A 27,899-nucleotide genomic window follows, 5' to 3' on the forward strand; every position below is an offset into this window, starting at 1 on the left:
CCCTGGACAGGGCAGCAGTCCATTACAGAGCACCACAAACTCGCATGTTCAGTCCACACATTCACATTTTAGGACACTTTTGAGTAGCCAAGCCAATGTGTTTTCGGACCATGGGAGGAAACCACGCAGACACAATGAGAAACTCCTCACAGGCAGATACCCGAGGCTTGAACCCACAACCCCTGGAGCTGTGTGACAGAGTCACTACCTGTCATGCCACCATGCTATCTTACTTTAATATATAGCTATATATTTTTAATTTACTACATCATTTGATCAAAGCAGTAGTCCTTCACTTTCTGTAATGTTTTGATGTTCATGTTTTGATGAATGGACAAGGAGAAATGCTCCAAAACTACTTGTAATAAAAATGTTTTTACACAGCTCAATTGAAAACTAAGGAGTGTTTTTTTTTCTTGTCATATGAAGTTGCTATTTTGGATATTAATGTTTTTTTCTTTGGACAGAAACAATGTGTAATTGGATAAGGGCAAAGCAAAATTTTGCATATCAAAAATAAATAAGTAAATAATAACAATAAAAAACAATTCAGAATGAACCCTCTACTGATTAGTAGTGCAAGCTAACAAAGGGCTGAAGGCCTTTACATTCAATTTAAGCCAGGATTTGCCCAGTTCTTATTCTTTTGATGGCTCAGCACAAAATTATCCAAAATTACCCATAATAATGATACACTCTTTTTGCTAATGCAGCACAAGCACACTCCTTTAATAATGACTACAGGATCTTACACCTTTCTCAGGCTCAGTTCTTCATGCTTTTGTACTATGCTAATACTGAGGACCTGTGAGAAATCTTCAGGACTGTATCGCCTGCTTATCTATTTTACACAAAAAACAAGAAATACTGAAAAATTACATATGTTAAATACTTATGTCTCATCACTGTATTTGTATTTGGATAGACCAATAAAAATTGTTTATATTTAAATTTGTTCCATTTAATAACATTTAAATTAACTGCGTATAATGTCACCATACCCAATGTCAAGAGTCTACCACCGCCCTCACACTGGGATCTGAATCGGTGTAACTCCATTCTTTTAATATTCATATTCAGTTATTTCACATAAAAGATTATTCTACATGAGTAGAAAAAAAGGACAGTGCACTGAAAAAAGGAGGTAAAAGAGTAAAAGGCAGTGGTTCAGAAAAGCAGAACCATTCCAGTGTGTTATTTTTAAGGTGTTGGTGTGGTATTAGGCAAAGTAAAAAAACATTCCTTTGCTACTCTCATATGGTTCTTGTTGATTACCATGGTGACTGTTGATTCATATATACAGAGCCTCGGTCCCTGACTTCTCCTCTCTGCTCTCATGATTTCTCTTTACAGCTGTAAGGCAGAACTTGATTAAGAAGCCTCCTTTGTGTCAAGAGTTATTATTTTCCTGCCTTGGCTCTTGTTTTGTGCTTTAAAACAGATTTTCAATTATTACAAAAGTTAGACTCTAAGATAAAATATTCACACCAATGGGCAATTTCACACAGTCATTTCACCTACCAACATGTGTTTTTGGACTGTTGGAGGAAACCGGAGGACCTGGAAGAAACCCACAGAGATACAACCATACCAAACTCCTCACAGACAGAGTTCAAACCCACAACCCTATAGACCCTGGCACTGTGTGACAGGAACAATGCCCCTGGACTTTGCCCCCACTTTCGTTCAGAACCTATTATAGAGGTAGATGTCAATGTGTATAAATTTTGAGGCATAAATCTAACACTGCTCCTGTTTCTCATGGTGTCCCTCAGGCTTAGCTCCTGGGTCTCTTATTTATCATTTGCATCATTCATTCATTCGTTATCTGTAACCGCTTATCCAGTTCAGGGTCACGGTGGGTCCAGAGCCTACCTGGAATCATTGGGCGCAAGGCGGGAATACACCCTGGAGGGGGCGCCAGTCCTTCACAGGGCAACACAGACACACACACATTCACTCACACACTCACACCTACGGACACTTTTGAGTCGCCAATCCACCTACCAACGTGTGTTTTTGGACTGTGGGAGGAAACCGGAGCACCCGGAGGAAACCCATGCGGACACGGGGAGAACACACCAACTCCTCACAGACAGTCACCCGGAGCGGGAATTGAACCCACAACCTCCAGGTCCCTGGAGCTGTGTGACTGTGACACTACATGCTGCACCACCCATTTGCATCATGCCCCTTGGAAATAATATCTGTCATCACAGCCTCATATTTCATTGCTATGCTGATGATATTCAAATCTATCTTAACATCAAGCATTCAGGACTTTAAATGCTATTCAGGACTTTAAATACATGCTAATGGAACACTAAGAAAATTACATGTATAATTTTTTAATAACAAGCAAACCACTTAAGCCGAACACTTAATTTTTGTTGAAGATTCTCCAGTCATTTCGCCTGCTCTAGTGGAAACCTTGGTGTCTTCTTTGACCTTTGTCTAACCTTTGGTCCATATGTTTTAAAACTTGCAATACTGCTAGACTCCATCCTATTCTTTCCTCTGCATGCTGGGAACCTTGTGAATGTATTCATTATATCCAGACTCTGTTCTATAATATATTTTTAAAGATACTTCGCTCTTCATTTTATTCACATCTCTGTGTCTAGAGTCCTAGTATTCTCTGTTATGTCTGCTAACATTGCTCCTGTTATTTACCATTTATAATAGCAACTAATCAGTGTGTGTGTGTGTGTGTGTGTGTTATAAAATCTTGCTTTTTTTGCTTTTAAAGAATAGCATGGACTTGCACCCTCCTATCTTTCTGAAGTTCTGCTTACATTTCTCTGATTCTGGTCTGCTAGCAGTTCCCAGGTGTCCCCAGGCAGAAGTAATATTTCTGCTTTTTTTTTTTTTTTTTTATTAAAGCCATCTTGGGTATGAGAAATTTGCTTTCCTTCTTATGAAGACTATTGCCATATGAAATGTATATCTACAAACTTATTTTGAACTTGTATATGTCTAATACTATACTACTAATACTTCCACTAAAACTATTAGTAATTATACAACAAACGTACCTCATTATGCTTTCTAAACTTTCACATTGTATACTCAGCTGACAATAACCTAATCAACAGATATTGGTTATCATTTAAAAAAAATATGCCTTTACTCAAACTTAATTATAATGGCTTTTTTCTCTCTTTCATACACACCTTCAGTCATGCAGTGGAATGGCTGGAAAAGTCTTCATTCACTGACCTGTGTTGACAAATGTCTTCTGGCCAGTTCTGTCTGATTAACACAGTTGTTGGTTCAGTCATAATACATCTACCTATGATGAGTGACTTCCCACATTTTGGTAAAGCAAAACAGCCAAATACAGTCAAGTAAAGTTTCCATTCTGAGTATGAAAAGTGAAAGCATATATTTATGTTCATACTAAGAATACACCTGTTGGTCACAGACGTTTGTCTAAGCCAGCTGTATTTAGATTTTTTTTGCTAATTTCAGGAATTATGTAGGTGTAGGAAAACCACTCAGAGAATCTTTATCTCACTCAGTGAATAACAGGCATTACTGTTTTCTGATTAAATAATATTTCATACTTGTTAAGGTACAAAACCAACTGTAGTTCCTTCACAGTAAAAATATGTTACAAAAACAGTACACAATTCCCCTTTTCTCACTCATATGTAGGATACAAAACACACTCACATTGCAAAACATGATGTCGAAATGCTGAAACACTCAGACAACAGAAGAACAATGTGACGTGCAGACAAGGAACACAATCTCAGAATAAGAATGTGCTGATGGAGCAATACATATATCTAAAAGTATGAGAAAGAATCAAGTGAAAATTTGAACAGAAACACATGCCATTTAGCAGTAAATATGCTCTACATTCTAGAAGAGGATGACTTACCTTGTGAAGTGGGAATCATATAAAAGTCATATATAAAATAATGATAAATTAAAGAAGAACCAAATAAAATAGAGAAGCACAAAATAAAATAAGTTAAATAAAATGGACATGTTCACTAATGGAAACCGCAGGAACTGCTTTACCCCGATGTGGAAATAAAACATTTGACTTAATTCATAGGCGAAATGTGAACATCTCCGAGACTGTTCTAGAAACTTGTAGAACTTATGCAAAAACACAATGGTATGTGGCAGTTCCTGGTCCCAGACCTCATTTTATTTGTGTTTGTGTTTCATTTGCTACATTTTCTGCCTACATACCAATAAGATTTTATTTTCCATCGGACAGTGACAATACATTAAATGCTTGTACTTGAAAAAAAGCAAATAAGCAATAAGACACAGGAATGTAAGAATTTTCACTTTAATTTCATACAGAGGTAGGCTATAATGACAGAGATATATCAATAATAAAATAATAAATGTTGTTTTAGATGATCAAGTACTTAAAAAAATAACTATGAACAATTTTTATATGTTTCAAATCCCATGAAAAAACGTGACAAGGCTAGAGGAGATACTTTATACTTCCCTTTAAATTTCCCTAGAAACATGAGACAGAAATGACACTGTATGTAGAAAATGTGTATATTTTCATGTTTTCTCCAAGTAGAGAATTTAAATAAACTATACAGGCAATTAATGCCTGGAGGAAGCCAGCTGGTAATATACAAAATACACATATTTTAAACAGTTTCAAAAACAAATAAAGTACTTTATCTCATCCTGGGGTCAGTGGGATTCCCCCATGTTTTTGTTTTAAAAAAAATAACACTAGGCTTATGAAAATGTTTATACATATTATGCACATGAAGTAGCATCCCTGACTCTTGTTTAGAATCATGATTATTCTCAATTCACTAGTCCACTGCAGTTTTCTTCAATTCTCTGTCAAGGCTGCATTGTTGCAAATGTCCACAAGTATATCAATCTGTGCTTTGGACTCTGAACCACAGTGAGAAATGGTGGTCTGAGAGCTTTGCCTCTTGGAGGTGAAGGACAGCTCTTTAGTTCCCTCCCCTGTGGCTGTGCTGGACAGGTGGCGGAATAGTCTCTGAATGCCCGTGTCTTTCAACGAGCTGCGGAAGTTTCTTGCAGCAAAGACATACAGCACAGGGTTGACAGTACTGCTGACAAAGACCAATGCACCTGCCACAATGGTCATAGCTTCCACTATGGATTGGAGGAGTTTTCCTTCCTAGAAGTGAACAACACATCAATATTTTATTGTATTGTAAGATCTGAATGTCTTTTTCAGAGCATAGCCTGGGTATAACTTGTAGTCCCTGGACACTGAACTTATCTCTTCCCAAATCAATTGTAATAAAATTTGTTAGGAAGCTTTTACATTCATTAAAAAACTTCAGATGTGTATCAGGCCAATTCCTTTTCAAGACCATTAGATAATAATTAGGCTGTGTTTAAAATATTTAATTTAAATTTCATTAATTCCAGGTTGTTTGCAAATCTTGTTTTAATTAAACACTCTAATCACGTCTTGTGAAAACATCTAACTTCTTAAAAAATATATTTTTTGCCTCATCACTCATTCTTACCTCAGAGTTCTCATCATAAATGAGAAGCAGCAGACTGAGAAAGTTTACGACATGATGTGGAATCCAACAGACAGCGAACAGCACCACCACACTGGCGATAAGAACCGTGGACTTTTTCTTGGAGCGGAAGTTCATCTGTGTGATGCGGCCAAAGAGACAGCTATAGCAGAGGACCAGAATGAAGAATGGGATCACAAATCCCAACAGCGACTCCAAGAGCAGGATCACAACCTCCTGGGAGGGGGACTCGTAATCACGGTACAGGCACTGCTCTTCCCCCTGAATTCCATCCAAATCCTGAGTGATTATCACTGGGATGCTCAGAAGAAATGAAGCCACCCACACCATTAGTAGCACCTTCCTCAGAGCCTGTTTCTTTCTCCAGCTGGCAGAGGCGAAGGGATATCGGATGGCCATGAAGCGTTCCACACTCATGATGGTGATGAGGAAGACACTGGCATACATGCAAGCATTGATGACATACACCATGGCTTTGCACATAGCCTGACTAAACACCCAAGAGTAAGCCAGAGAGTAGATCCACAAAGGTAGAGTGACCAGCACCAGCAGGTCAGCAACGGCCAAGTGAAGAATAAGCAGCACAGTGTGAGAACGCTTCTTCACATGCTTCAAAATAGTCCAAATCACCAGCATGTTCCCTGGGACACCCACCACAAAGCACACAGCCAAGATCACACAGGCCCCAACTATACCAGGATGATTCCCTTCTCCCTCATCATGGCCCGAATTTATCTCCCTAGGATTACCACCCGTGCCGTTCATGCTTCCCCTAAAGCCACTTCACTGCATGAAACTTGCTCACACGTCTGAGCAGACAGCAATGAGAACAGACTGCATAAAGAGAGTAGTACTTCCCCTTCAGAGAGCAAATACAGGAAAGAAGTCCTTTATTCTCAGGAAAGACAGATTAAGAGACAGACAAACAGAGCAAGAGAGAGACGGTGAAATACAAGGGCTGGCTCAAAGCATTTGGCAAATTTTTATGTAAATTCTATTGTTAGATTTTTTTCAAAAAACACCAGAAAAAAACATTTTTGAAGATATGAAGAAAGTGTTTTGTAATTGAGACAAGTATTTATTATTGGTATAATGATCAAGATAGTCCTTTAATAATAATAATAATAATAATAATAATAATAATAATAATACAAGGACAACAACCTCTTAGAGCCTTTAATGGCATAGTTTGCAAAATTAGAAAAATCCCAGCTAGAATAATGTAATTTCTACTAATTTGGTCTGACCACATGATGTTTACATATTGTTTGTTCTCTTTTTCGAAAACGTAGTCAGAGAACCCTGAACTACTTCTAGTTTTATTTTACTGCATTGTAGATGAACCTTAATTTGAAGATCGGTTTTCAACACAGAGACTTATTAAATTCTGAAACAAAATTGTCAAAAATGATCTAATAAATGTAAATGATTTTATTAGATTACAATACATTTTACAAAACATAAAAAGTGCAAAAATATCACTCCGCTACACTGAGTAACACTTATCAAGATGATTACAATTATGCTACTGTCTAAACAATTCACAGTATTTTGTGCTATGAAACAAGTACATGTTTAAGTGATTACACCTCAGACATCACAGTCAGATTGGTCTGGGGTCTGGGGTTGCCTCTCTCTTACTTGGGCTGTGTGTGATGTTAATTCCTGAAAGAGCTTGGCCATCGCTGATTTCTTCAGACCACCCTGGAAGTTTCTAGCAGCAAAGGCGTAGAGCATTGGGTTCACAGAACTGCTGATGAATGCCAGTGATCCGGAGACAAACACTACTGCATCTGGCAGCCAGTTTGAGCTGTCCACTAGCAGGTGAGTTACAGAAATGACATTGAGAATGTGATGGGGCAGCCAACACAAAGCAAAAGCCGCTACCACACTGCCTATTAGAAATGCCGACTTCTGTTTAGTCCTGCTTTGTATTTGTCGAAGCTGAGATGCTACGTTGCAGTAGCAGACTGCCAGGATGAAGAATGGGATGACAAAGCCCACCAGTGTCTCTAAACTCATGCAGAAAACCTCTATAGCCACTGAGCTGTACTCTGTAGAGTGGCAATTTTGCGTACCATCTTCACTTTCATCCAGTTGTCGGGCAAGAAATGCTGGGATTCCCAGCAGGAATGCCAGGGCCCAGGCCACAGCCAAAATTCTATACATGATGTCACTGGTTTTCCACTGCAGCATCTTGAAAGGGAACCTAACAGCCATAAAGCGCTCCATGCTCATGATGGTGATGAGGAAGACGCTAGTGTACATGCAGCTGTAGATGAGGTACACCATGGCCTTGCAGGTGAACTGACCAAATACCCAAGAGCGAGCCAGAGAGTAGATCCACAGAGGCAGAGTGACCAGCACTAGCAGGTCAGCAATAGCCAAGTGAAGAACAAGCAGAACAGTATGAGAGTGCTGCTTCACATGCTTCAAAACAGTCCAGACCACCAGCAGGTTCCCTGGAGTGCCCACCACAAAGCACAAAGCCAAGATCGTGCAAGCTACTGCTCTTCCAATGTATGACTCAGTTTCATCATCCTCTGGTGCTGTGCTGTTTCTTTCAAGAGACGAGCTGTTCATGTTTGCGTCTTACTCTCACAACAATGACTGCAGAATAGACTGAATCATGCTATTGTATTAGGAAGTAGCCTATGCCTTTTACTTCTCCAAATTCTCTCAAGAACAGCAAAAACAAAAGTGAAAACGTGGCAAAGAACATGTTTAATGATAAACAGGGTGAAAACAAAAGTCAGTGAATACAGGTCTGGTAAACAGTAGTGGTAGCCACAAAACCCAGGGGGATGTGTGGGACCTATGCCTTTCCCCCATCCCACCAAAAACACACACTCTTCAGACCACCTCATCACCTAAGAACTTTAAGACCCCTCTGTCATTCAAAGTTCAAAGTTACCCCTCTGTCATTCACATAAACTCAAATCCTCAGGATAATTTAATTATATTTCTGAAGGAACGCAATGCATTAGAGTGTTGTTTTCTCATCTCGCTGGTCTCTAGTAATTTGCTGCAGTGTCTGCGATGACTCCTGTAAGACTGGGTGAGATACCTGAGCATTCACTTAAAAGTGATTTAAAAAAGTGAGTTCCAGAATTAAATGCTAACATCTTCCTCACAATTATGTTTATGTTATCAAGGAATAACTAAAACATTTATAAAATCTATATACAACATGTTTTTGTATGCCCCAGCCCCAGCAATGACCATACTTTAAGTTTTGAACTTACTCAGCCAACATTTCTTCTGAAAATGAGTCTATTTAACCAGGAATTTCCTCTTTTTCCTCAATTTTCCCCTTGCCTCTGCTCTTCTGAGAATGCTTTAGACTTGGAACATTGCTGTAAAGATATTTTGAAAGTCATATAGACATTAGTGACCTCACATACAGGTGTATAATTAGCTTTAGATCAAAAACACCAATCAAACTTGTCCCAACTTCTAATCCCAGCATGCTGACTTTGGTCCCCTCCACTCATCAGACCAAATCTACTCCCCGGTTAGCACACTTACTTTTTGCAATACAATAGACAAAATCTTTTGGGGAAAAAAAGGGAACAGTCAAAAGTCAAAAGTCTATATATTCAATGAGCATTTTTACACATAGAAACACAAGATTAAAAATGCATTACAAATTTAGAAATGTTATTTTGTTATAAAATTGCCATGACACAATTATTGGCACCCTTGAACAACTTTGTTTACTAGCTTATCATTGATTTGAATTTACCAATGAATAGCACTGTTCATGACTAAAAAAGGGTCTCTCTCCTTCCCTGATTACTTTTTTCTGAAATAAGAGCTGTCTTATAAGCATGCAGAAAAATGTCATCACCAAACATGGCCAACTCCAGAAACTGACACAATTCACACTTAACATTTTAGGATGTGATGATGGGGATACAATCAATTGGAAAATGTCTGCAAATTCTGGTGTGATCTGTTTAAAAACACAACCTATAACATACTATGTTAACAACTGACCTGAAGAGATCTGGAATGATGGTTTCAACCATAGGCCACACACTTGGGTAAAGACCCTGGCGGGCCCCATTAATGAGGAAAAATGCACAACTGATATTTCACAAACCCACCTAAACAAACCACTGTTTTCTGGGAAAATGTTCTGTGGACTAAAATGGAGTCAAAGGCCAATGCAAAAAAATAAAAATAAAGTTATATGTTTGTGAATATTTTTGTTTTTGTGAGGCCTCTGTACTGCCTTTGGCAGTGGAGGCCTTGTGTATAGTAAATAAATCATTAAACTGATGAACTACCAAGGCATTTTAGAACAAAATATGCCACATGAAGCATGAACATGACCCAAAATACACCTCAAAGCACAAAACTCAGCTGGCAATAAGTTCTGATATGAATTACACTGAAACCCGTTAGAAAGAACTGGAACCAACCCTGTGCCTGGTAATATATATATATATATATATATATATATATATATATATATATATATATATAATCCAAATTGGAGTGTAGGAACAAATGTGCAAAGAAAGTGCTGGAAGCCAAAGCATGTGGATGGTGTTGTTCTTGGCAAAGGTTGTGTAACTAAACTAAATATTAGAGCAGCACTATTAATACTGCCCAAGGCATATTCTCTTCTTTTGTGGAAAATCGTGTAAGTTTAAAGGCAACAGAGACAATTCTGTACAACTATTTTTCACAGCAAAACAAACTTGCCCTCTATCAGTGTTCCTTTAAAAGATCTACATCTTTTAAGGTGGAAACTTTGAACAAAAGCCTGTACATTGCTGAAGTTGAACCTGTCTGTAGATTTGAATCCACTATCTGAATTACTACTTTAAGTCATTTGTAACAGCAAAAATAAGTCATATTACCCACCCATGGAATACATTATTTCTCTTCATGATTTTCAATGTTTGGAGGTCTCCACAATCAAATTGTGTTTCTCAGCTAAGACTCAGCCAGCGACACAGAGGAAAAGCCTAAGCCATATTGGACAGACATAGAAATATAAACGATTTAAAAAAATAGCTTTCAAAAATATTTACTTTTATACTCATTGAGTAAAAATTAGCCTTAAGTTAATCTATGATCATATATCACCATATATGTTGGAGTCGTTTAAATATCTAACTTTTTTTTTTTGTTAATATTGATTTTGTTAATGTTTTTTTGTTAATGTTACATGTATATAAACGTTGCTAAACGTTGTGAAATGCAACTAGGTTACGAAAATGCATTCACCCTCTTAGCATATCCTTAGCATAAGATATTTTGCTGTAATTGTCATGTACTGATTGCTATACGTGTATATTAAGTAATTTGCTGAAGAAAATAAGCTTCATGTGGAAAGAAAAACGATGTTTTTTTAAGTACAGATGGTAATTATCTAGAGTAGTACAAATATTCTATATGGACATCAGGAGTAACTTTAACAGACTTAGGTTCGGTTAAATTCTACAATCATTTAACACAAATAGACCGTTGGAACGCGCAGACGACGTTCAACGGCTTCTTTCAAAATCGCCAGTGGCTCGAGACTTCGTCGATGAAGTTAAATACACTGGTTGGAAGCTGTTGCCTCTGACAAGAATAATTTATTGGACGGTACAGGATTATCCAGGGACTGTTTTATCTTCGGTCTTTTAGTTTTCACAATAACACCGAGTGGCTCCATGGAGAGCGCAGATCCGGTGTGTAATGTTTCCTTCAACGTTGGAGGAGCATGTTTCTCAGTTCCCCTCAGTAGACTCTATCGTTTTCATAAGTCTTTACTGTTAAAGAGTGTCTCTGAGTGTGGAAACAGTCATCGGCTCTTTGTTGATCGAGACGGGCTCGCGTTCAGACACCTGCATCACTACATCAACACAGGAACACTGGCTTCACCATGTGCAACAGAAATCCACTTAGTGTATGAACTGGCCACAGGTCTGGGCCTCACGTCTTTACAACAGGTAAACATTATTGGAAATACTTTTTTTAAACCAGCGCTGCTTCGAAATATCCTAGAATTTTTATTTTTTTTTTGCCTTTCTTTATGGGTCAATATAATAGTATGCATATATTTTGTTGATACTCAGGGTGAAAATGAAAAGAAAGTTTTCTATATCAGCTTTGTAAGATTTCCTATTTAAGATGGTATGTAGCGAGCAATTTTAAGCTTCAACTTTCACAGAATTTATGGAAAAATCTATTAGAAGACCCTTCCCCTTCTGTGTAGGGTGACCAGATGTCCTCTTTTACCCGGACATATCCTCTTTTTAGACGTAAAAAATGTCCGGCCGGAATTTCACAAACGTCCGGGATTTTGTTTTTCTACAAGTTTACATAGAATTTCGAGAAGTTTCGTTCACAAACTAGTCCCGCCCTCCCCTACTCCGATTGGTTCGCTTGAGTGAGAAGGGGGCGTGGTGAAGTAGCCTAAAATATTCTGATTGGACGGTCTGACTGTAGAGCTACTGTTATTGGTCGATAACCTTCTCTGTAAACATTTAATTGGTCAGTCTTCACGTCAGGAGTCCTTTTTCACATCAGGCAAAGCTCTTGTACCCGCCCTCATCTCGAGCAGCTATGCCGAAACGTAAATGTAAATTCTCGGATGAATTAAAAAAGAAATTCCCATGTTTTGTGTAGCAAATAAAGGTGTAAAGGACCTAAAAGCACACAGAGGTTCAGCTAAGCACACTCAGATCTGTCACCCTAGTTAAAGGAACACTAGATGGATCTTTTTATTGTTTCACATACCTGTAATAGAGACAATAGAGCCTCTGCCTTTGATACTCTGGACTTGGCACTGCAGAAACTGCACTATGAAAATTTTGGAGGAGGGTAATAAACCACCCCCTTCCCTCCAGCTCTCCTTTGATTTCAGGAAAGTACTGTAAAACTTCATTATACTCTTCAACTGTAGGGGGAGCCCAGGAGCAAAAATGCCATATCTTACCTAGTGTTCCTTTAATGTTTAAGGGTGCCATGTATGAAATATGTAAAGATACAGCTACTGTTTTTTTTTTGTATTATCTGTATATTTTTAAGCTTTAAATAATGCCTTTAGATGTACTTTCATTTCCTCATGAAGTGTAAAGGCTGTTTGATTTCCTGTATATTCTCTGTTATTAAAAGGCTTTAGAAAATCTACAGTCAGGATCTCATTTTTTATGTGGACAGCCTGTGAACCTTCAGGTGACTGAAAGGGACTCATTAAATTACTGGAAGACTTGCATGTGTAACGACGAACAAGCAGTAGTCAGTCCTGTTCATTGGTCAGGTGAGGATGATTATAAGAGAAATGGCGCCATCTGTTGGTTATAACTCCAACTGTTCAAAGTCCATTTGTATGATGTGTATGAAGAGTTTAGGGTCTTTTGGGAGAGATGTTAAATAAATGTTTTTAGCAAAACATGTACAATCCCTGCTCACCTCAGTATTTTAAATGGTCCATGTCCTAGATTGTGTTATAATTTTTAACCTGAGGTCCAGTCATGCTAAACTAAAGATTGAGAGGTCAAAAGTAGTCATTTAATTATATGAATTGAATTATTCACTAACTCTGCTTTCAAGCAGGTCATGATGTAGTGCCGCTGGGTCTCGTGGGCACTCCGCTGGTGGACCATGAGGAGGAAGTTCTCTACTGCTTTCTTCCTCTAGAGCAGGTGTGGCTCCACCCAGGACTGGTCAGCCAGGATAATCTGCTCTGGCTGTGTGAAGGAGTGGCCATTATACAGTGCAACAGCCCACTCTTCAGGTTTATAGGCAAGCATTCACCGTTTAAACATTTTTATATATATATTTTTATTCATATAGCTTTTAAACACTTTATTGTACTTTGTACTGGTGGTGGGTCTTATGTATTCAATTTCTGTTGATGCACACAGGACACATTAAAAGCATTTAATGTTACATTTCCATTTTTGTACAACCCACTGTAGGTGCACTTTTTATTTACCGTTGTTAACTGTAGCCTATGATTAGCTACACTATATATCAGCCAGCATCTACCACATCCAGCTATGACCTTAGAAGTCATATTTTATTTGGGTGGTGATGCATTAATATCTGCTGTGAAATGACAAATTGTAAATTTGAGAGATGGTAAATATATGAAAGCTGCCTTGGGTATATTTAAAATATTTACTCAAATACAAAAAGAAAACTTGTAAATATATATTTACAACTGCAACCCAACTGAAAGTTCGTAAGTCCAGTCATAGTACCCAGTAGCCAGTCACAGAATAAAACCCTAAAAACTATGTATATTAGATTAATTAATATATGAAATATCCTATGCCAATCCATTAGAGCTTCATAGAGGGCCTACCCCACTCTCTTCCTACCGGCAGCCACACAATTTCTGTTGTTCCAATCTTACAGCTACACCCTAAGGTTGCTGTGGCCGTTTATGAACCGATCAGCAACCAACTACTCTTAACAACTACGGATACTCTTTAAGCTCATCATATGAGTATCCAAACTTCCCACAGTATTACTAGCTCTTCACAGGTGTCATCAGGTAGGCACCTCCCCTCGTTAGTGTTGAATTAAGGCCACAACACACATCCATAATGCTCAACAGTAAAGTCTGGTGTCCCAGACTCATCCCCCTCCAAGCAAGCTTTACAATCCTTACCCTTAAGCATCAACAACCATAAATCTACACTGGCCTCTACTCTGACTAAGTCTATACCGAACCCCACAGGCACCGTTAATGCATGCTCAGTGCCACCAGTTCCACTTCCAGCCTTTTTCCCACAACTTGATCGGTATCATATAGTGCTGCACTATACCATCTACCTAAACTCTTCTCTGGTCTCTCCAGTACTGTAGGAATCATTTCTCCCTCCATCCAAAATTTTTCCTGTCTTCTAGACTATAATCAACAGCTTTTATCTGTTAAAATGAAAGAGGTGTGTATATAAAAACTTCAGCCAGTAGTATCTCAAATTGAAAAAAAAGCCAAAATAAGGGGCAAAGAAAACACTTAGCTTGATTTCACAAACCTTTGCATATTTGACAGGGATTGTAAAAAGTTGTTAGTCATTTTGAACAGCTGTCATAGTTACCTGACAATTAAATCTGTCCTGCAATGTCTCACAGCATTTTCTTGAAATGCCTTTGACAGCTGGATAACATTCTGAATGAAAAAAATATGCTTTGCCAGCATACTGTGGTTTGGGAGTTTTATATCAACAGGGTGAGTTCTGGCAGCTGGTGAAAGCTGATGTAAAAATGACCTGCGTTTGTTTTCATTCATTATAGCCAATTTCCTGCAGTCGGGGACCGTCCTGCTGCCAGAGCAGTTCAGCGATTATGAGGAGCTGTGCGATGAAGCCAAAACTGTGGGCATGACTGACTTTATAGAAGCATTGCAGGAGTTGAGGGGTAAGAAGCAAATGAAGATAATTACAAGACTTTCACGACAAATGAACAGCTTTTAACAGATGTCTAGGAAGCCCTTGGTGTGACTAAAGAAATGAATTCAGGAACAAATAATACTAATTCATTTGTATGTCTCAGTTTATTAGGCCTGTGGAGAACTGAACAAAAGCAGAACAAAACGTTTTGCATGGTCTTATTTCCCTTTAGATATGAAAAATTATTCCTGTTCAGAAGACCAGTTGAGCTCTGTGGTGGAGCCCCTTTATGTTCTGACACTGAACCTATTGGTGAAGTACCCAGACTCTTCACTGGGACAGCTGTATGTGGGCAGAAGTGTGGAGGCCAGCAGACTGCACATCACAGGGAATGGAGTGCTCTTTCAGCATGCAGAGTGAGTCTCTTGGGGTTGAATAGTGTTGGGAGGTGGCATGATTATGGGATAATGATATTAGGAGTTTGCAGGTGTGGGTTAATTACTGTAGGAAATTTGAATATGAATTTGAATTAGGATGTTATTTGGGGGGCGGCACGGTGGCGCAGCAGGTAGTGTCGCAGTTACACAGGTTGTGGGTTCGATTCCCGCTCCGGGTGACTGTCTGTGAGGAGTTGGTGTGTTCTCCCAGTGTCCTTGTGGGTTTCCTCCGGGTGCTCCGGTTTCCTCACACAGTCCAAAAACGCACGTTGGTAGGTGGATTGGTGACTCAAAAGTGTCCGTAGGTGTGAGTGAGTGTGTGTGTTGCCCTGTGAAGGACTGGCGCCCCCTCCAGGGTGTATTCCTGCCTTGCGCCCAATGATTCCAGGTAGGCTCTGGACCCACTGCGACCCTGAACTGGATAAGCGCTTACAGATAATGAATGAATGAATGTTATTTGGGGTTTTGTACATTATTGGAACTTATTTTGGGACACTGTTGTGAGCCTAAGTCATTAATTGGGAGTCTAGATCATTTGTAATGGCATTACTAGGTCATTAATAATGGAATGTTACAGGAACTGGCTGGGAACATCATGTCTGCCTCTGACACTGACTAAAGAAGAGCTGCCCTCTCTGTGTGCTTACCTGGACAAACAGGACGGAGTTTACCTGGCTGTCAAAGAAGCTCTGAATGAGTTCTTACATATGAACGGGACACTGGAGGGTGAGAATAGACACAACATTTTCCAGACAATCCTAGTCATTTTAACAAAGGAGGATTTTGTCTTCAGTGTGTGTGTGTTTTTTTCCGTTACAGGAAATATAGACGCCAGGTTTTGGTCGTCTTCAGTGAAAACATTCACCTTCTTTAAAGTGATTAGTGTTTATGCTGGAACTCAGTGGTACTCTACTTATTTTAAAACTCTTATAAAGGTATGTGGAATGGAGCTCAGTTCCAAAACCTATCCTCTTCTTTTTCAACAGAAAAAAAAAAATTATTGGACTCTGTGTGGTGTTTATAATGAATGTGAAATCCTGTCCCCCAGCACCCTGAGTTCCTCTCCAACTCTGCCAAGAACTGCTGGATTGTGTTTGGTGAAAGCTTACTAGTTAAGGGTGACGGCCAAATGTTCAGACACATTCTCAACTTTCTGAGATGTGGCCACCTCCTGCTGCCTACGGATTTCAGGTGAGCCTCCAGGGGGTGGTTTACTGGGTAAGAGATTAAGTCTTGGATCAAGGCAACTACATAAAAAAATATTAATAAATGAGTGTCATTGACACTACAGTTTTTGTGGGTAGATACCTATTAAAGAAAATGTTGAAATCTTTCGGACCGTGAACTAAAGCCCTCCGTTGTATTTGCAGGGAGTGGCCTTTGCTCTGCCAGGAGGTTGAGGCATTTCAGATCCCTGCTCTGTCCAGTGCTTTGCAGGACTGCTCAGATTACAGGTTAAAAACATTCATTAGTTAGGAAACCACAAGGAACCGACTGGATCAATGTTTCAAAATAGAATGATAATTTGTACAATATAATATAGGCAAAAAAATTGTATTTGCATAGTTTTCCCCTTCCCACAAATCCCACAAATGTATTGGGTCTGCCAAGATGTGCGGTTACTGCCATTTCTTTAATTAGGCTTGGCTGATTTAGCACTGGCTGATTTTAATTTATTTAGTTAGCCACATACAAACAGACAAAGTACAGATTTTAATGTGACTACAACCTACTGTTGACATTTTCTCACTATACACCACAGCATGCCACACAGTGTAAGAGAAAAACAAGCAAATCTGTGATTCCTTAAGCCTGTGTGTGAATCAAGTATGGGCTGGTACATGTGCTGAGCAGTTTTATCAGGGTTATGCTAAAAATCATAATCAGGAATGGCAGCAGTAAAACAGTCAGACAGACAGAAAAATCCATTGTCAAAGACCACAAAACAAAGCAAGCTTTCAAACAAGGGTCTGCGTGAAAACAGGGCTCAGTGCTCAATCCAGGTTACCAGGAGGGAAAAACTATCACAGTATGTGGGCTTGCAGCTTCTGTGCTGAAAGTAATGGAGCCTACTTTGACAACAAACATGACTGTTTAAATACATTTGAAAAGCGTTTTACTGATAAGGCATAATAAGATCCTACTTAAATGAGTATTATGTGACAACTGACGTAAAGTGACGTAAGCATCACTTTTCATAACACTGTGGTGTTGACAAATGACTTGTTGACAGTAAGACATTTTATTTGCCATTTTTCATATATGTCCTTTGCAGGTGTCATGTAGCCTTATGAGTACTGCCCTTAAGTAAAGTGTAACCTATGTCCTTTTTCTTCTTGCTGAAGTTACCTTTAAGGCTGAATATTGTGAAATTAAATATTGTCATGCTTAATTGGGTAGGGTAGACTTCTTTTTTTACAGAGTGTTATTTCAATGAGGCGGCATGGTGGCGCAGCAGGTAGTGTCGCAGTCACACAGCTCTAGGGACCTGGAGGTTGTGGGTTCAAGTCCTGCTCTGGGTGTGTGTCTGTTAGGAGTTGGTGTGTTCTCCCAGTGTCTGCATGGGTTTCCTCCGGTTTCCTCCCACGGTCCAAAAACACACGTTGATAGGTGGATTGGCGACTCAAAAGTGTCTGTAGGTGTGAGTGAATGTGTGAGAGTGTGTGTTGCCCTGTGAAGGACTGGCGCCCCCTTCAGGGTGTATTCCTGCCTTGCACCCAATGATTCCGGGTAGGCTCTGGACACACCGCAACCTTGAACTGGATAAGCGCTTACAGATAATGAATGATTGTTATTTCAATGTTGTGAGCTATAATTAGCAAATGATTCTTATGTTCCTTGTTGTGATCAATGTGTCTGTGTTGTGTCAGGGCCTGGTGTAAGGCTAAAGGGCAGCCCAGGGCCACGTCCCCTGATTCATTAGTGGAGGAAGAAAATCACTTCTTACACTCAGGTCTTGAGGATGAGGTTTGTACTGCATATTAAGACAGAGTGTATTAACACACAGTAACTCATGTAGCACAGTTCCATCTGAAGAGTTAAAGCTGAATTAATAGTGGGGAACCACTAGCTGAAGCTGCATTATCTGATACGGCTGAAATGCTGTCAGAGTGAGCTCACAATACATCTATGCTGTCAAGGTGTTCTCTGGGGTTGCTCACTGTAGTAACACGTTTGAGGAATTTAATTTTAAGTAGTGCTATAGACCATCCCCACTCTGCCTGGAGCGTTTAGTTTAGAGGGATCATATTCAGAGGCCCCAGGATGCATGAATGCAGGTAAATGGAGAAGAGTTGGAAGCGAAGGCATTTGCATCCTAGGTATGAAAGAAGCATCACATAATTAAAAATACACAGTGCGACCAAATGCACAAATGAATGATGATAGGCTCTTTCTTGGGTTGTGATTTTGGGATAAGGAAGTGAACATTGTTTTTCTAAGAGGTCTAACAAACATTGGCTGAAACTCAAGGATAATGTCCTTACACTACAATGCAGAGTCAGTCATTTCTTTCAGTGTGCACTTCATCAAATGTTATCAACTTGTTCATTTTTGTTTTTACTCTGATTAATTGAATAATTCCATCCACTTCTCCCCAGGAGCCGATGGACATAGGCAAGCCTCTCTTATATCAAAGTGAAAGCCCAGACAATGCATTCTCCTCCACTGCATCAGAGACATTTCAACCACATTCAGAAAAAAGGAAGGAAACAGAAAAGATGTCCAGTTCCACATTGCCCTGTGAGGAGCTGAGAAGTCAGAATGGCAGTAAGGTTCCATCTGAGAATACTGGACAATACAGACAGGCCCAAGAGTGTGGCAGCCCAGGACCCAGTGAGGTAAGAGGAGATTATATCATGATAAACAATGTACGTTTTTAAATCAAATGTGGGTGTAAATTATATTAGGGGATATACATATATATATATATATATGTTTTTTTTTTTTTCCACTGACATTTAGGTCAAATCCTTAAGTCTGTGCAGTATACCAGAGGATTACAGGAGCACAGAAATATCATCTTTGCTGCACATGTTGTTGAAAAGCTGGCAGGAGGTTGACAACCCACTGCTTAGTCCGCTGGACTGCCTGACTGTTCTGGTCGAGGCCTCAGTGGGCAGTTCAATCACAGAGCTGAAGAAGATGCTAGAAGGACTTTCTGATTCTGCTAAATCAGCCATCACAGACTTCTGCAAGAACTTGTTGAGCAGTAGGGAGTCACAACTAATCCCTACAAGCACCGCACTAAGAGCACAAACAAACAAAAAAGAGAGACTAAAACACAACACCACACGCAGGGAACAAACTCGGGCTTCCAGCACAGCTCTGACACTTAGAGACCATTTACAAAACACTGGGTTAAATCAGTGCGTGCAGCATAACAGCTCTGATCAGACACAAAAGACTAGCAGCACAACTAGATTACACAAGGAAAAGCCTTATGCAAACATTTTGTCAGTTGAGATAACACATACATTTCAGTTGAAATATTTTATAGTGAGTAAAACTTTAATTTAGGTCATTGTTCAAAAAGCTACGTCTTGTAGATTTGTGTAATTTGGATGTAAAGACCCTTCGGAAAGATGACTTACAGTAAAGTCTTACCAGTTTCATTAAAAATCAAAATTAGTAGCCTAAATCATCAAACATTGCCTAGAAGCAAGCCTGCACGTAATTTAGGGTGACCAGACGTCCTCTTTGACCCGGACATGTCCTGTTTTTTAGACTTAAAAAAATCACAAATGTTTACATCTAATGTTTACATAGAATTTCGAGAAGCGTTTGGTTCACAACCTAGTCCCGCCCTCCCCTACTCCGATTGTTTCGCTTGAGTGAGAAGGGGGCGTGGTGAAGTAGCCTAAAATCTTCTGATTGGACGGTCTGACTGTAGCGCTAATGTTATTGGTCGATAACCTTCTCTGTAAACATTTAATTGGTCAGTCTGCACGTCAGTAGTCCTTGTTTACGTCAGGCAAAGCTCATGTACCGACCCTCACCTCGAGCAGCTATGACGAAACGTAAATGTAAGTTCTCGGATGAATTAAAAAAGAAATCCACATGTTTTCCCATGTGTAGCAATAAAGGTGTAAATGACCTAAAAGCACACATAGGTTCAGCTAAGCATACAACGGCAGCGAGGGGCGGGAGCTAATGCCCCCCCCAAACGTAATTACTTAACAATTGATTCATTATTAGTTGCTTAGACTCTTTACTGCAAGGCTGGAAGAAAGGTAAATCTAGTTATTTGCTAAAGTTTCACATGTAGAGTTTTTGCTGACTACCTGACTGTGTTTATTACACTGCAGGCCGGTTGTCTAAGAGAAAACGAATGCTTCCTCCCAGTAGTTGCCCAATCCACTCTATAGGTTTCATCTTAAAGGTGGATCATCCTCCAGTGCTAGGGAGAAGAGAGGCTGGAGGATACTTCACTGAAAGTGTCATCTACACAGGTCAACCAGTATCTCTAGACATTATATTTACCATCTGTATTTACTACATTCTCAGTCAATACAGCCTATATGTTATTCTACAGCTGTGACTGTAGATTGTAACTGTTTTCCTTCACAGCTGAACAAATTCAGATAGTGCAGCCTGCCAGGACACAGTACAAAGGTGAGATTATGCTGTCCATACTACATTTATTCATATAGATAATGAATTTTTTTCAAACTAAGGGGTGTCTCAGATACTGCTTAGCATTGATGTCCTGTTGTAGTATTGTTTGACCGTTCTGATAAAAGGAATTTCAATTCTACTGTAGCAAACACAAGGGGGCGATAGAGTTATTTTCACAATCATTCTATGTAGTTCATAGCCCCCCCTACTTCTTGTCTGTATCATGTTAGATGGCACTGCCATCAAGACTGATAGATTCAAAGCATTCCTGCTGGGAGAGGAAAAACAAACAGTAAAGTCACAGTGGAACCGTGCAAACGGTGTTTACCTTCCAGCTCTGAAGCAAATAGTCCATCCATCATCATCACTCAACCCATGCATTATTCAGCCAGTCAATTAGCGCTCGCTCTGGCTCTCATTCCCCTTTAGATTTGATCTAAAGTTTCCCCTTTTCTCCAGAAAAAAAAGTAACATCAACTTTTAACTGTGAAAAACGTTGTGGTACTTCCTCCAATGCTTCTGGCAGCAGTTCATAAGCTGATTTGTTATCTTCTTCTCCAGATGTGGCATTTGCATGCTTCAGTTTGTCGTTTGAAGAGATGGCATATGCCCGGGAGTGCCATTCCTTCCTCGCTGGCACCATTTTAGACTCCAGCAGACTCGACCCAAAGAATAAAACTCACAGAATTGTGAACCTTGTTTACTTACTTTGGGTAAGATCACAGACCTCACTCACGTTTTATAAAGGAAGTACCTACAGACATCATCCTAAAATGACCTCGAACCTATTCAAATAGATGAGCACTAGGGGACCACCACATTAAAGTATCAAGATATTTATTATTGCTCAGTTTCCTGGCCTTGGATTAATCCAAGTTCTAAACTACTAAGAATGGAAATTCTCCATTTAAAGGAAACTGTAGTCCCAGAGTAGGCTTAATCTCTGCCCAGGAAACAAACACTGGATCCTGAAGTCTGAGTATCCTTATGCATGTTTTGAATGTATTTTCACTATAACACTTTGGCCGGGGCCATGTTGTCTATATTTTGCTGCGAACTACCTCAGTGTCCTCGGGTTGTGTTGCAGACAGGTCGTGTTTCAGTGGAGAACTTTGTGCAGAAACTGTTGACAGTGATGTGTGTCAATTCAGAAAAGCAGGTGGAAAAGGGAGAGAAGTTACTGCAGTGGTTGAAGGTAACAATTCCAGGTCGACCAAGTCGTTATGAGTGTTAAGCAGTTTAGCAGATTTCTTTTTTAAAAATGATTTTAACAATGTAGTGTAATAATGGAAACTAATCATGATGTGAAATTGGGAATCAAATCTAATAATTAACTGTGAGAGAACTGTTCCTGCTGTTCGTTTTTCTAGAAACACATGCATACGTTGACGAAATTCACTTGTTAAATGTGCAGAAAAACATCAAACACCGACTTTATTTTTGACATCGTTTTTTTGCATTTCTTCTGTTAAGTTCACGTTGCCTTTGGCAAAGAAGTATGCAGAGTGTGTAAGTGAATTACTGAAGAAGACTTCAGTCCAGGCACACACACTTTTTCCTTTGGATCATTATACCAATTTAGCAGAGGTGAGTAAACAAAGCAACTTATAAATTAATGCCAGGGTAGCATTGGTGCATTCACTGAAATCGTGCTTAATGTTGTTAGCTCAGTTAGTAAACTCCTTCTAAATCCTTGGGAACCAGAAATTCTGTTCTTGATTGGAGTAAACTAAACACACTTTTGTGTTCTAACATTATGGCTTTGCCGGTTAAGGCCTGATTGTCCATGCTAAGCATCTGAAATGAAACTCACTTCCATTATGGATATAAACAATCCATTTTTATTAAATATGTATAAACGTGTTAGGAAATATGACACTCTCTCAGTACACATTCACGCTCCAGCTTTTTTTTTTTCCTTTTTGAAATCTGTAATGTTCTTGTAGTAGCTGATAAGAATGGCACTTTAGTGATCCCCTGGCTGACTGACTAATGCATAATGCATGTACAAAGTTAGCACTGTCCTTAAATCTTACTCGCTGTGTACTCAAAGCACCACTGGTTGAAATATTTACACTCAATGTACATTTTTATTTGTCTGTTTTTGCTGTTATATCTGAAACACAAACAAGACAACTGAAATGAATACTCCTGCATCTCCTACTTCACACAGGGCCTAGCAGCAAAACAAGGCATATCTGACCTGAGGTCAGTGGAAATTTCCCCCAACTCCTCAAACTGCTGACTCTACTGGAACACTGTAGAACAGGCCTGAATATCGAAAGGTCGAGTGCAAGCAACTGTGACCATAGAGAGGAGTAAATAATGTTCAAACTGAAAGTAATGGCTAGAGGTCAGTTTTAAGAATATCAACATTAATAAATGAACGTACAATCTTCGTAACAGAATGCTGATGTGCGATAGGGGAACAGCAGACTGCTTTTGAACCTTTAGAGCAGCAGCATGCTACTCATGGCTACAGGTTCCAGCTATACCTTTTGGTACAGAGGTATTTGTGAGCCAGGTTGTTTACAGTTCTAAGCAAAGTCAGTGGTCTACAGGCAAAGGAAACAGAGGAGAAAGAAAAACAGAAACAGTTTATAACTGCATTATAAACTATAATTATTTACAGTTACAAGAGTATGGAAAACTACTGTACCAGTACTTCTGCAGAGATAAATACAAGAATATTTAAATCAACTTTCTTTAAAACAATTAAACAATAACTATAAGCTATGAAAGCTCATAAGTGGCTTTTTTAACAAACAAACAAACAAACAAACAATAAAAACAGTGCTAGTTTCCAGCTCTTTCCAAAGTCCATGAGATGAGATTTGCTGGAGTTTGAGAGGAGCAATAAATACTGGCTTGAGTCCTCTTCTGCGTGAAGTAACCTTGTATTCTTTTAAGCATCTGGACATTAAACCTGTGAAAAAACACGGCAGAATTATAAGCACAGAACATGCATGCTGACAATATTTCATATGAATTGAATTAATGATAAGGGGCTGTTATGCAAGCAGGTGGTTTGGCTGGATGGATGTAGCAGATGCAAAACTTACAGCAGCAGCGGTTACAGCAAGTGCTCAAACTATAGTAGATGGGCCTACAACTTGAGCACCTTTCTGTGGGGGAATGAAGATGAGGAGCAGTGTTAAGGGCTAGTTTTAGTGGCTTATCATTATTATAACAATGTTTATTTGCTTATCAGATTTGTTATAAATGTTAGTTATAGGGCAAAATTTCCAGAAACAGATAAAGCCCTGCAATATGAATGCCTACTGAAATCTGTTGCAAGGTTTAATGCTCTGTCTGGAAAAACAAGCCATTCAATTTCTGATATCAAGCTGATGTGATAGAAGCTGGCGCAAATGCACAGACACATTGGCTCTTATTAGTTAAAGGTTGAGTAAAAAACATTTAGATTTGACTGCTCTAAATGAGATGAACCTTTCACCAAATGATTCATGAAACTGTCATACAATGTGGAAACAAGCAGATATTTGAACCAAGTTGATGAGTAAGTTTTGGCATGAACTCACGCGGCAACCTACCAGGCCTCATTTGAACCACGGCTAATAATTTGATAAATTATAGTCATCACAAATGGGATCTTTTTGTAAATCAAGCATTTTTAAACTGTTATGCTCACATTTGATCATAATGATACACCAGAGACTAAATTGGCAAACCCAAAATGGGTTGTTGAAATATGTATGTTCATTTTATGATTAGATTTGGCTGTATACATTCATTAATTCAGTCATTGTCTGTAAGCGCTTCTCCAGATCACGGTTGCGGTGGGTCTGAAGCCTACCCAGAGGGGGCGCCAGTCCTTCACAGGGCGACACACACTCACAAATTTATTCATACACTCACACCTATGGACACTTTTGAGTCACCAATCCACCTACTAACGTGTGTTTTTGGACCGTGGGAGGAAACCGGAGCACCTGGAGGAAACCCACGCAGACACTGTGAGAACACACCAACTCCTCACAGTTACCCAGAGTGGGACCCTGGAGCTGTGAGACTGTGACACTACCTGCTGAGCCACCGTGCCGCCTGACTGTGTACAATTAAGTTAAATTAAAATATTGAAATTTAATATATAAGCTACACAAATCCAGTTAGCATGGTTGTTGGATAAGAGGCAAAGACATTTTCTTTATCATCTGAGTATTATTGTTGAGACCTTTAAAAGAATACTGACATTCCACTGAATATATAGAAAATCTATATTTGCAATGTTGGAAATCATGAAGTTTCAGTCAGTAGGGTGTCTTTATATAAAATGTCTTAAAATTAAGGACATATATCATCTACAACAAGGCACTATACTTTTAAAAAAAAACTTGCTTGATTGCACACAAAGGTACTTACCGCTGAAATGTACTGGCTGTTGAAGCATGGTTTGTGTTCAGGAGGTGAGGTGATGGAGGAGTAGCAGGAGGTGTCACAGGGAGAACTGGGCTCTTCAGACAGAGCCTCGGGAAGATGACTAGACACACAGCCACTGTCTGAGCCACTGGAACCACTCCCTGAGAGACAATGTGAAGAAGATCCTGAACTCTCTGTTGCTAAATACACAAACAAACAATAGTTTATCTTTATGAATTATAAACCATACCAAATATGAATTTGTACGGTCATACTTCTAAAGGACTATAAGTAATAATAATGGATGTACATACTCATAGAGGGCTGGCTGCTAGTCTCATGCTCCAGCTCATCCTCTTCGATGCAGGGGCTGATGAGAGGTCTCTCCCCTGGCAGTAGTGTCTGGCTGCTGTACATGTGCAGATTGAGAGGCCCCAGTAGAGTGGAAGAGGAGGTCCCCCCTGCCACTGGGGGGCCACTAACAGGCGGGCTCACAGGAGCTCTTTTAAACGGGTTTGAGTGATCAAACAAGGAGACCGCGATGGAAGCCCTTGTTCTGGCTCCTGCAGGGATAAACAGTGAATGTTTGGGTGTGTGGATCATGGGCTTTGTTTGATGTGGTCATCCCCAGCTTTCTGGTATCATTAATGTGAGTTATAGTGGCAACTGCTCCAAAAGAAAGAATCTGTCTTAGACATTCTTTACCGTTACTGAAATACGATATTCTGTCTGGAAAACAAGCCATATTTTAAATGTTTTAAAGGGCACATATTAAGGAAAATAACACTTAGCACATTATTTGGGGATCTGCAGCTCTTACCAACACACAAATGAAATAAAACAACATGAAATAAACAAGTCATTCTGATTTTGCCCTGCGTCTTACGCAAAATGCACAGTTTAGAACTGACCCACGTCCTTGTCTCAGTCTCTCCAATCACAGGACTTGATCCATGTTTATGTAAGAGCACAAGGATGTAGTTCAGCCACAAACAATAAGAGTGGAGACATAAGTGTCCTGTATAAATATGTTGAAAATAAACAGAGGACTAAGCGAAAGTGACTAAATGTCAGCTTTTCTGGCCCTTGTGCCTCAATCTTTGTGCTCAGTTTTTAAAGTAAACAGAGGCTCATTCTCAACAGGTGTTAAAAAAGGGCTATTTAAGCGAAAAGTACTGTGCTGTTTGAGTCTTAGAAGCTTAATTAAGATGTCAGGAAACAACATGTGGAAAAGGGGATATACATATGCCCCTTTTAAAGCTCAAATCAGGACCCATAATTAAACATATGGGAAGATTTTATATTGTTTCCTAGATGATGACATAATGCAGTGTCAGAATGAACTGATTCACATGAGTGGCTTGTTTGGTTTTGTACACACCTCTGCCTTTCATAATGTAATCGATGGCCCGATCATTGATAGCAGCATCACTGGGTTTGATATCCAGAAACGGCTTATTGCCCACTCCCATAGACACCATCTCCTGCATACGGATCTCTACACACACACACACATTCAATATTACAATAATCCAATTTGGGAATTTGAGATGGTTTCAAAAGCAAATGACTAGAGGTTGTTCCACTCACAATAATGCCACAACAAACTGGTAAGACAATACATGTGTGATTTAAATAAGGAGTGTTTGTAAAGGCCATTCATACAGGCCTGAGGCCACAAATGCAGAGTTAATTGCTGAGATGCTGTGAAACAAAAGACCTCTTTCTCTCTCTCTCTCACACACTCACACACACTCCCAATTTATTTTATTTGATATCTTCAAAAAACTCTTGCGCGCACACACACACATACCTTTGTTGCGTGTGGCCTGTCGCCACAGTATTCGGGCAATATCCGAGGTCCAGGCTTGTTTAATGTCAGACGTAGTGGCATGAAGGATGTAGGATTGGTTTTTTGATGTTCTCCTGCGGAACCAGATTTCAAAGCGCAGCCCACTTTCCCCTGATGTTTCTGTCATCCCCACATCAGCAGTCTACAGGAGTGAGAGAAAGTCATTCACAAAATGTCATTTTGCATTTGAATCATTTTCAAACAAGAATAAGGAGGAAAAAAGTATTTGTATTTTGAGTGTTTTTATTGTTAAGGTGACCACCATGAAGCCTTTGTGAATCTCAAGTTTAGTTCTAGTCTTGGAAGGCAGCTAAGCCTTAGAGGAAGACGTGTTAGCTGAATTATTATTTCAATTATACAGAATCATATCAGGGCAATTTACCTTAAAGGAGTGTTTGTATATGTAGACATCTAGACCTCCCTCAATGCGTTTGGGTTTGCTGAACAGCACCAGGTCCTCAAAGAGAAACACGTGTCTCTGGCACTTCTTCCTCCCGTAGAAGATGGTGAATTCATCCTGCCGCACCAGCTGCCCCTGCTCCTTCAGATTCACCTGAGAAAAGCAGAGAACACCTTCACAATGATGAAGACTTTTCTAAAACGATACGTTATATTTTTCATTATGATTGTGCAGTCAAAGTATGTATAATATGGAAATGCATGTAAAACAGAATTACGTATACTGCATTATTTTTCTAATCACTGTTAATATAAAAGTCAATTTTCTGCACATGCAAAAACTGATTTT

The 27,899-nt window shown here is 39.4% G+C and overlaps 4 protein-coding genes across 5 annotated transcripts in view; 1 reads left to right on the top strand and 3 right to left on the bottom strand.

Moving 5' to 3' along the window:
• Positions 1-4,331: 4,331 nt before the first annotated feature.
• LOC136677281 (leukotriene B4 receptor 1-like) lies at positions 4,332-6,314 on the bottom strand. The gene is made up of 2 exons (XM_066654775.1): positions 5,502-6,314; positions 4,332-5,143 (listed from the first exon to the last, which is right to left on the bottom strand). The coding sequence occupies exons 1-2, from the start codon at positions 6,282-6,284 to the stop codon at positions 4,826-4,828; spliced, it is 1,101 nt and encodes a 366-aa protein (XP_066510872.1). The 5' UTR covers positions 6,285-6,314; the 3' UTR covers positions 4,332-4,825.
• Positions 6,315-6,706: 392 nt separating this feature from the next.
• Positions 6,707-8,119, bottom strand: LOC136677332 (leukotriene B4 receptor 1-like). Its single transcript, XM_066654851.1, has one exon. It carries the CDS (start codon positions 8,100-8,102, stop codon positions 7,110-7,112), a length of 993 nt encoding a protein of 330 aa, XP_066510948.1. The 5' UTR covers positions 8,103-8,119; the 3' UTR covers positions 6,707-7,109.
• A 2,955-nt stretch (positions 8,120-11,074) lies between these two features.
• LOC136677408 (BTB/POZ domain-containing protein KCTD19-like) lies at positions 11,075-23,164 on the top strand (the record flags this gene model as incomplete). Its single annotated transcript, XM_066654928.1, has 16 exons — positions 11,075-11,470; positions 12,639-12,783; positions 13,080-13,268; positions 14,772-14,894; positions 15,099-15,282; positions 15,881-16,029; positions 16,123-16,238; positions 16,352-16,494; positions 16,674-16,757; positions 18,174-18,270; positions 18,903-19,142; positions 19,267-19,513; positions 21,481-21,632; positions 22,007-22,114; positions 22,393-22,506; positions 23,093-23,164. Coding segments are annotated over 16 exons (2,559 nt in total), but the record flags the coding sequence as incomplete, so codon positions are not given.
• Positions 22,783-27,899, bottom strand: part of LOC136676594 (rho guanine nucleotide exchange factor 40-like) — a 72,709-nt gene continuing 67,592 nt past the window's right edge. The window contains exons 18-24 of one of the 2 annotated variants that reach the window (XM_066653697.1): positions 27,534-27,704; positions 27,113-27,293; positions 26,681-26,797; positions 25,614-25,862; positions 25,303-25,460; positions 23,982-24,044; positions 22,783-23,845 (exon numbers count right to left, since the gene is read on the bottom strand). In XM_066653697.1, coding sequence (XP_066509794.1) covers positions 24,006-24,044; positions 25,303-25,460; positions 25,614-25,862; positions 26,681-26,797; positions 27,113-27,293; positions 27,534-27,704 — 915 coding nt within the window. In that variant the 3' untranslated portion in view covers positions 22,783-23,845; positions 23,982-24,005. Of the gene's footprint in view, positions 23,846-23,981; positions 24,045-25,302; positions 25,500-25,613; positions 25,863-26,680; positions 26,798-27,112; positions 27,294-27,533; positions 27,705-27,899 lie in introns of both variants that reach the window. The other variant, XM_066653696.1, reaches the window with a different exon arrangement.

The sequence above is a fragment of the Hoplias malabaricus genome, chromosome X2 (genome assembly GCF_029633855.1).
Source record: "Hoplias malabaricus isolate fHopMal1 chromosome X2, fHopMal1.hap1, whole genome shotgun sequence".
Lineage (NCBI taxonomy): Eukaryota > Metazoa > Chordata > Actinopteri > Characiformes > Erythrinidae > Hoplias > Hoplias malabaricus.

Coding starts and splice junctions, on each gene's coding strand:
- LOC136677281 (XM_066654775.1), bottom strand. CDS start 6,284: ATGAACGGCACGGGTGGTAATCCTAGGGAGATAAATTCGGGCCATGAT. Junction 5,144..5,501: donor TTTATGATGAGAACTCTGAG/GTAAGAATGAGT, acceptor GTTCACTTCTAG/GAAGGAAAACTCCTCCAATC.
- LOC136677332 (XM_066654851.1), bottom strand. CDS start 8,102: ATGAACAGCTCGTCTCTTGAAAGAAACAGCACAGCACCAGAGGATGAT.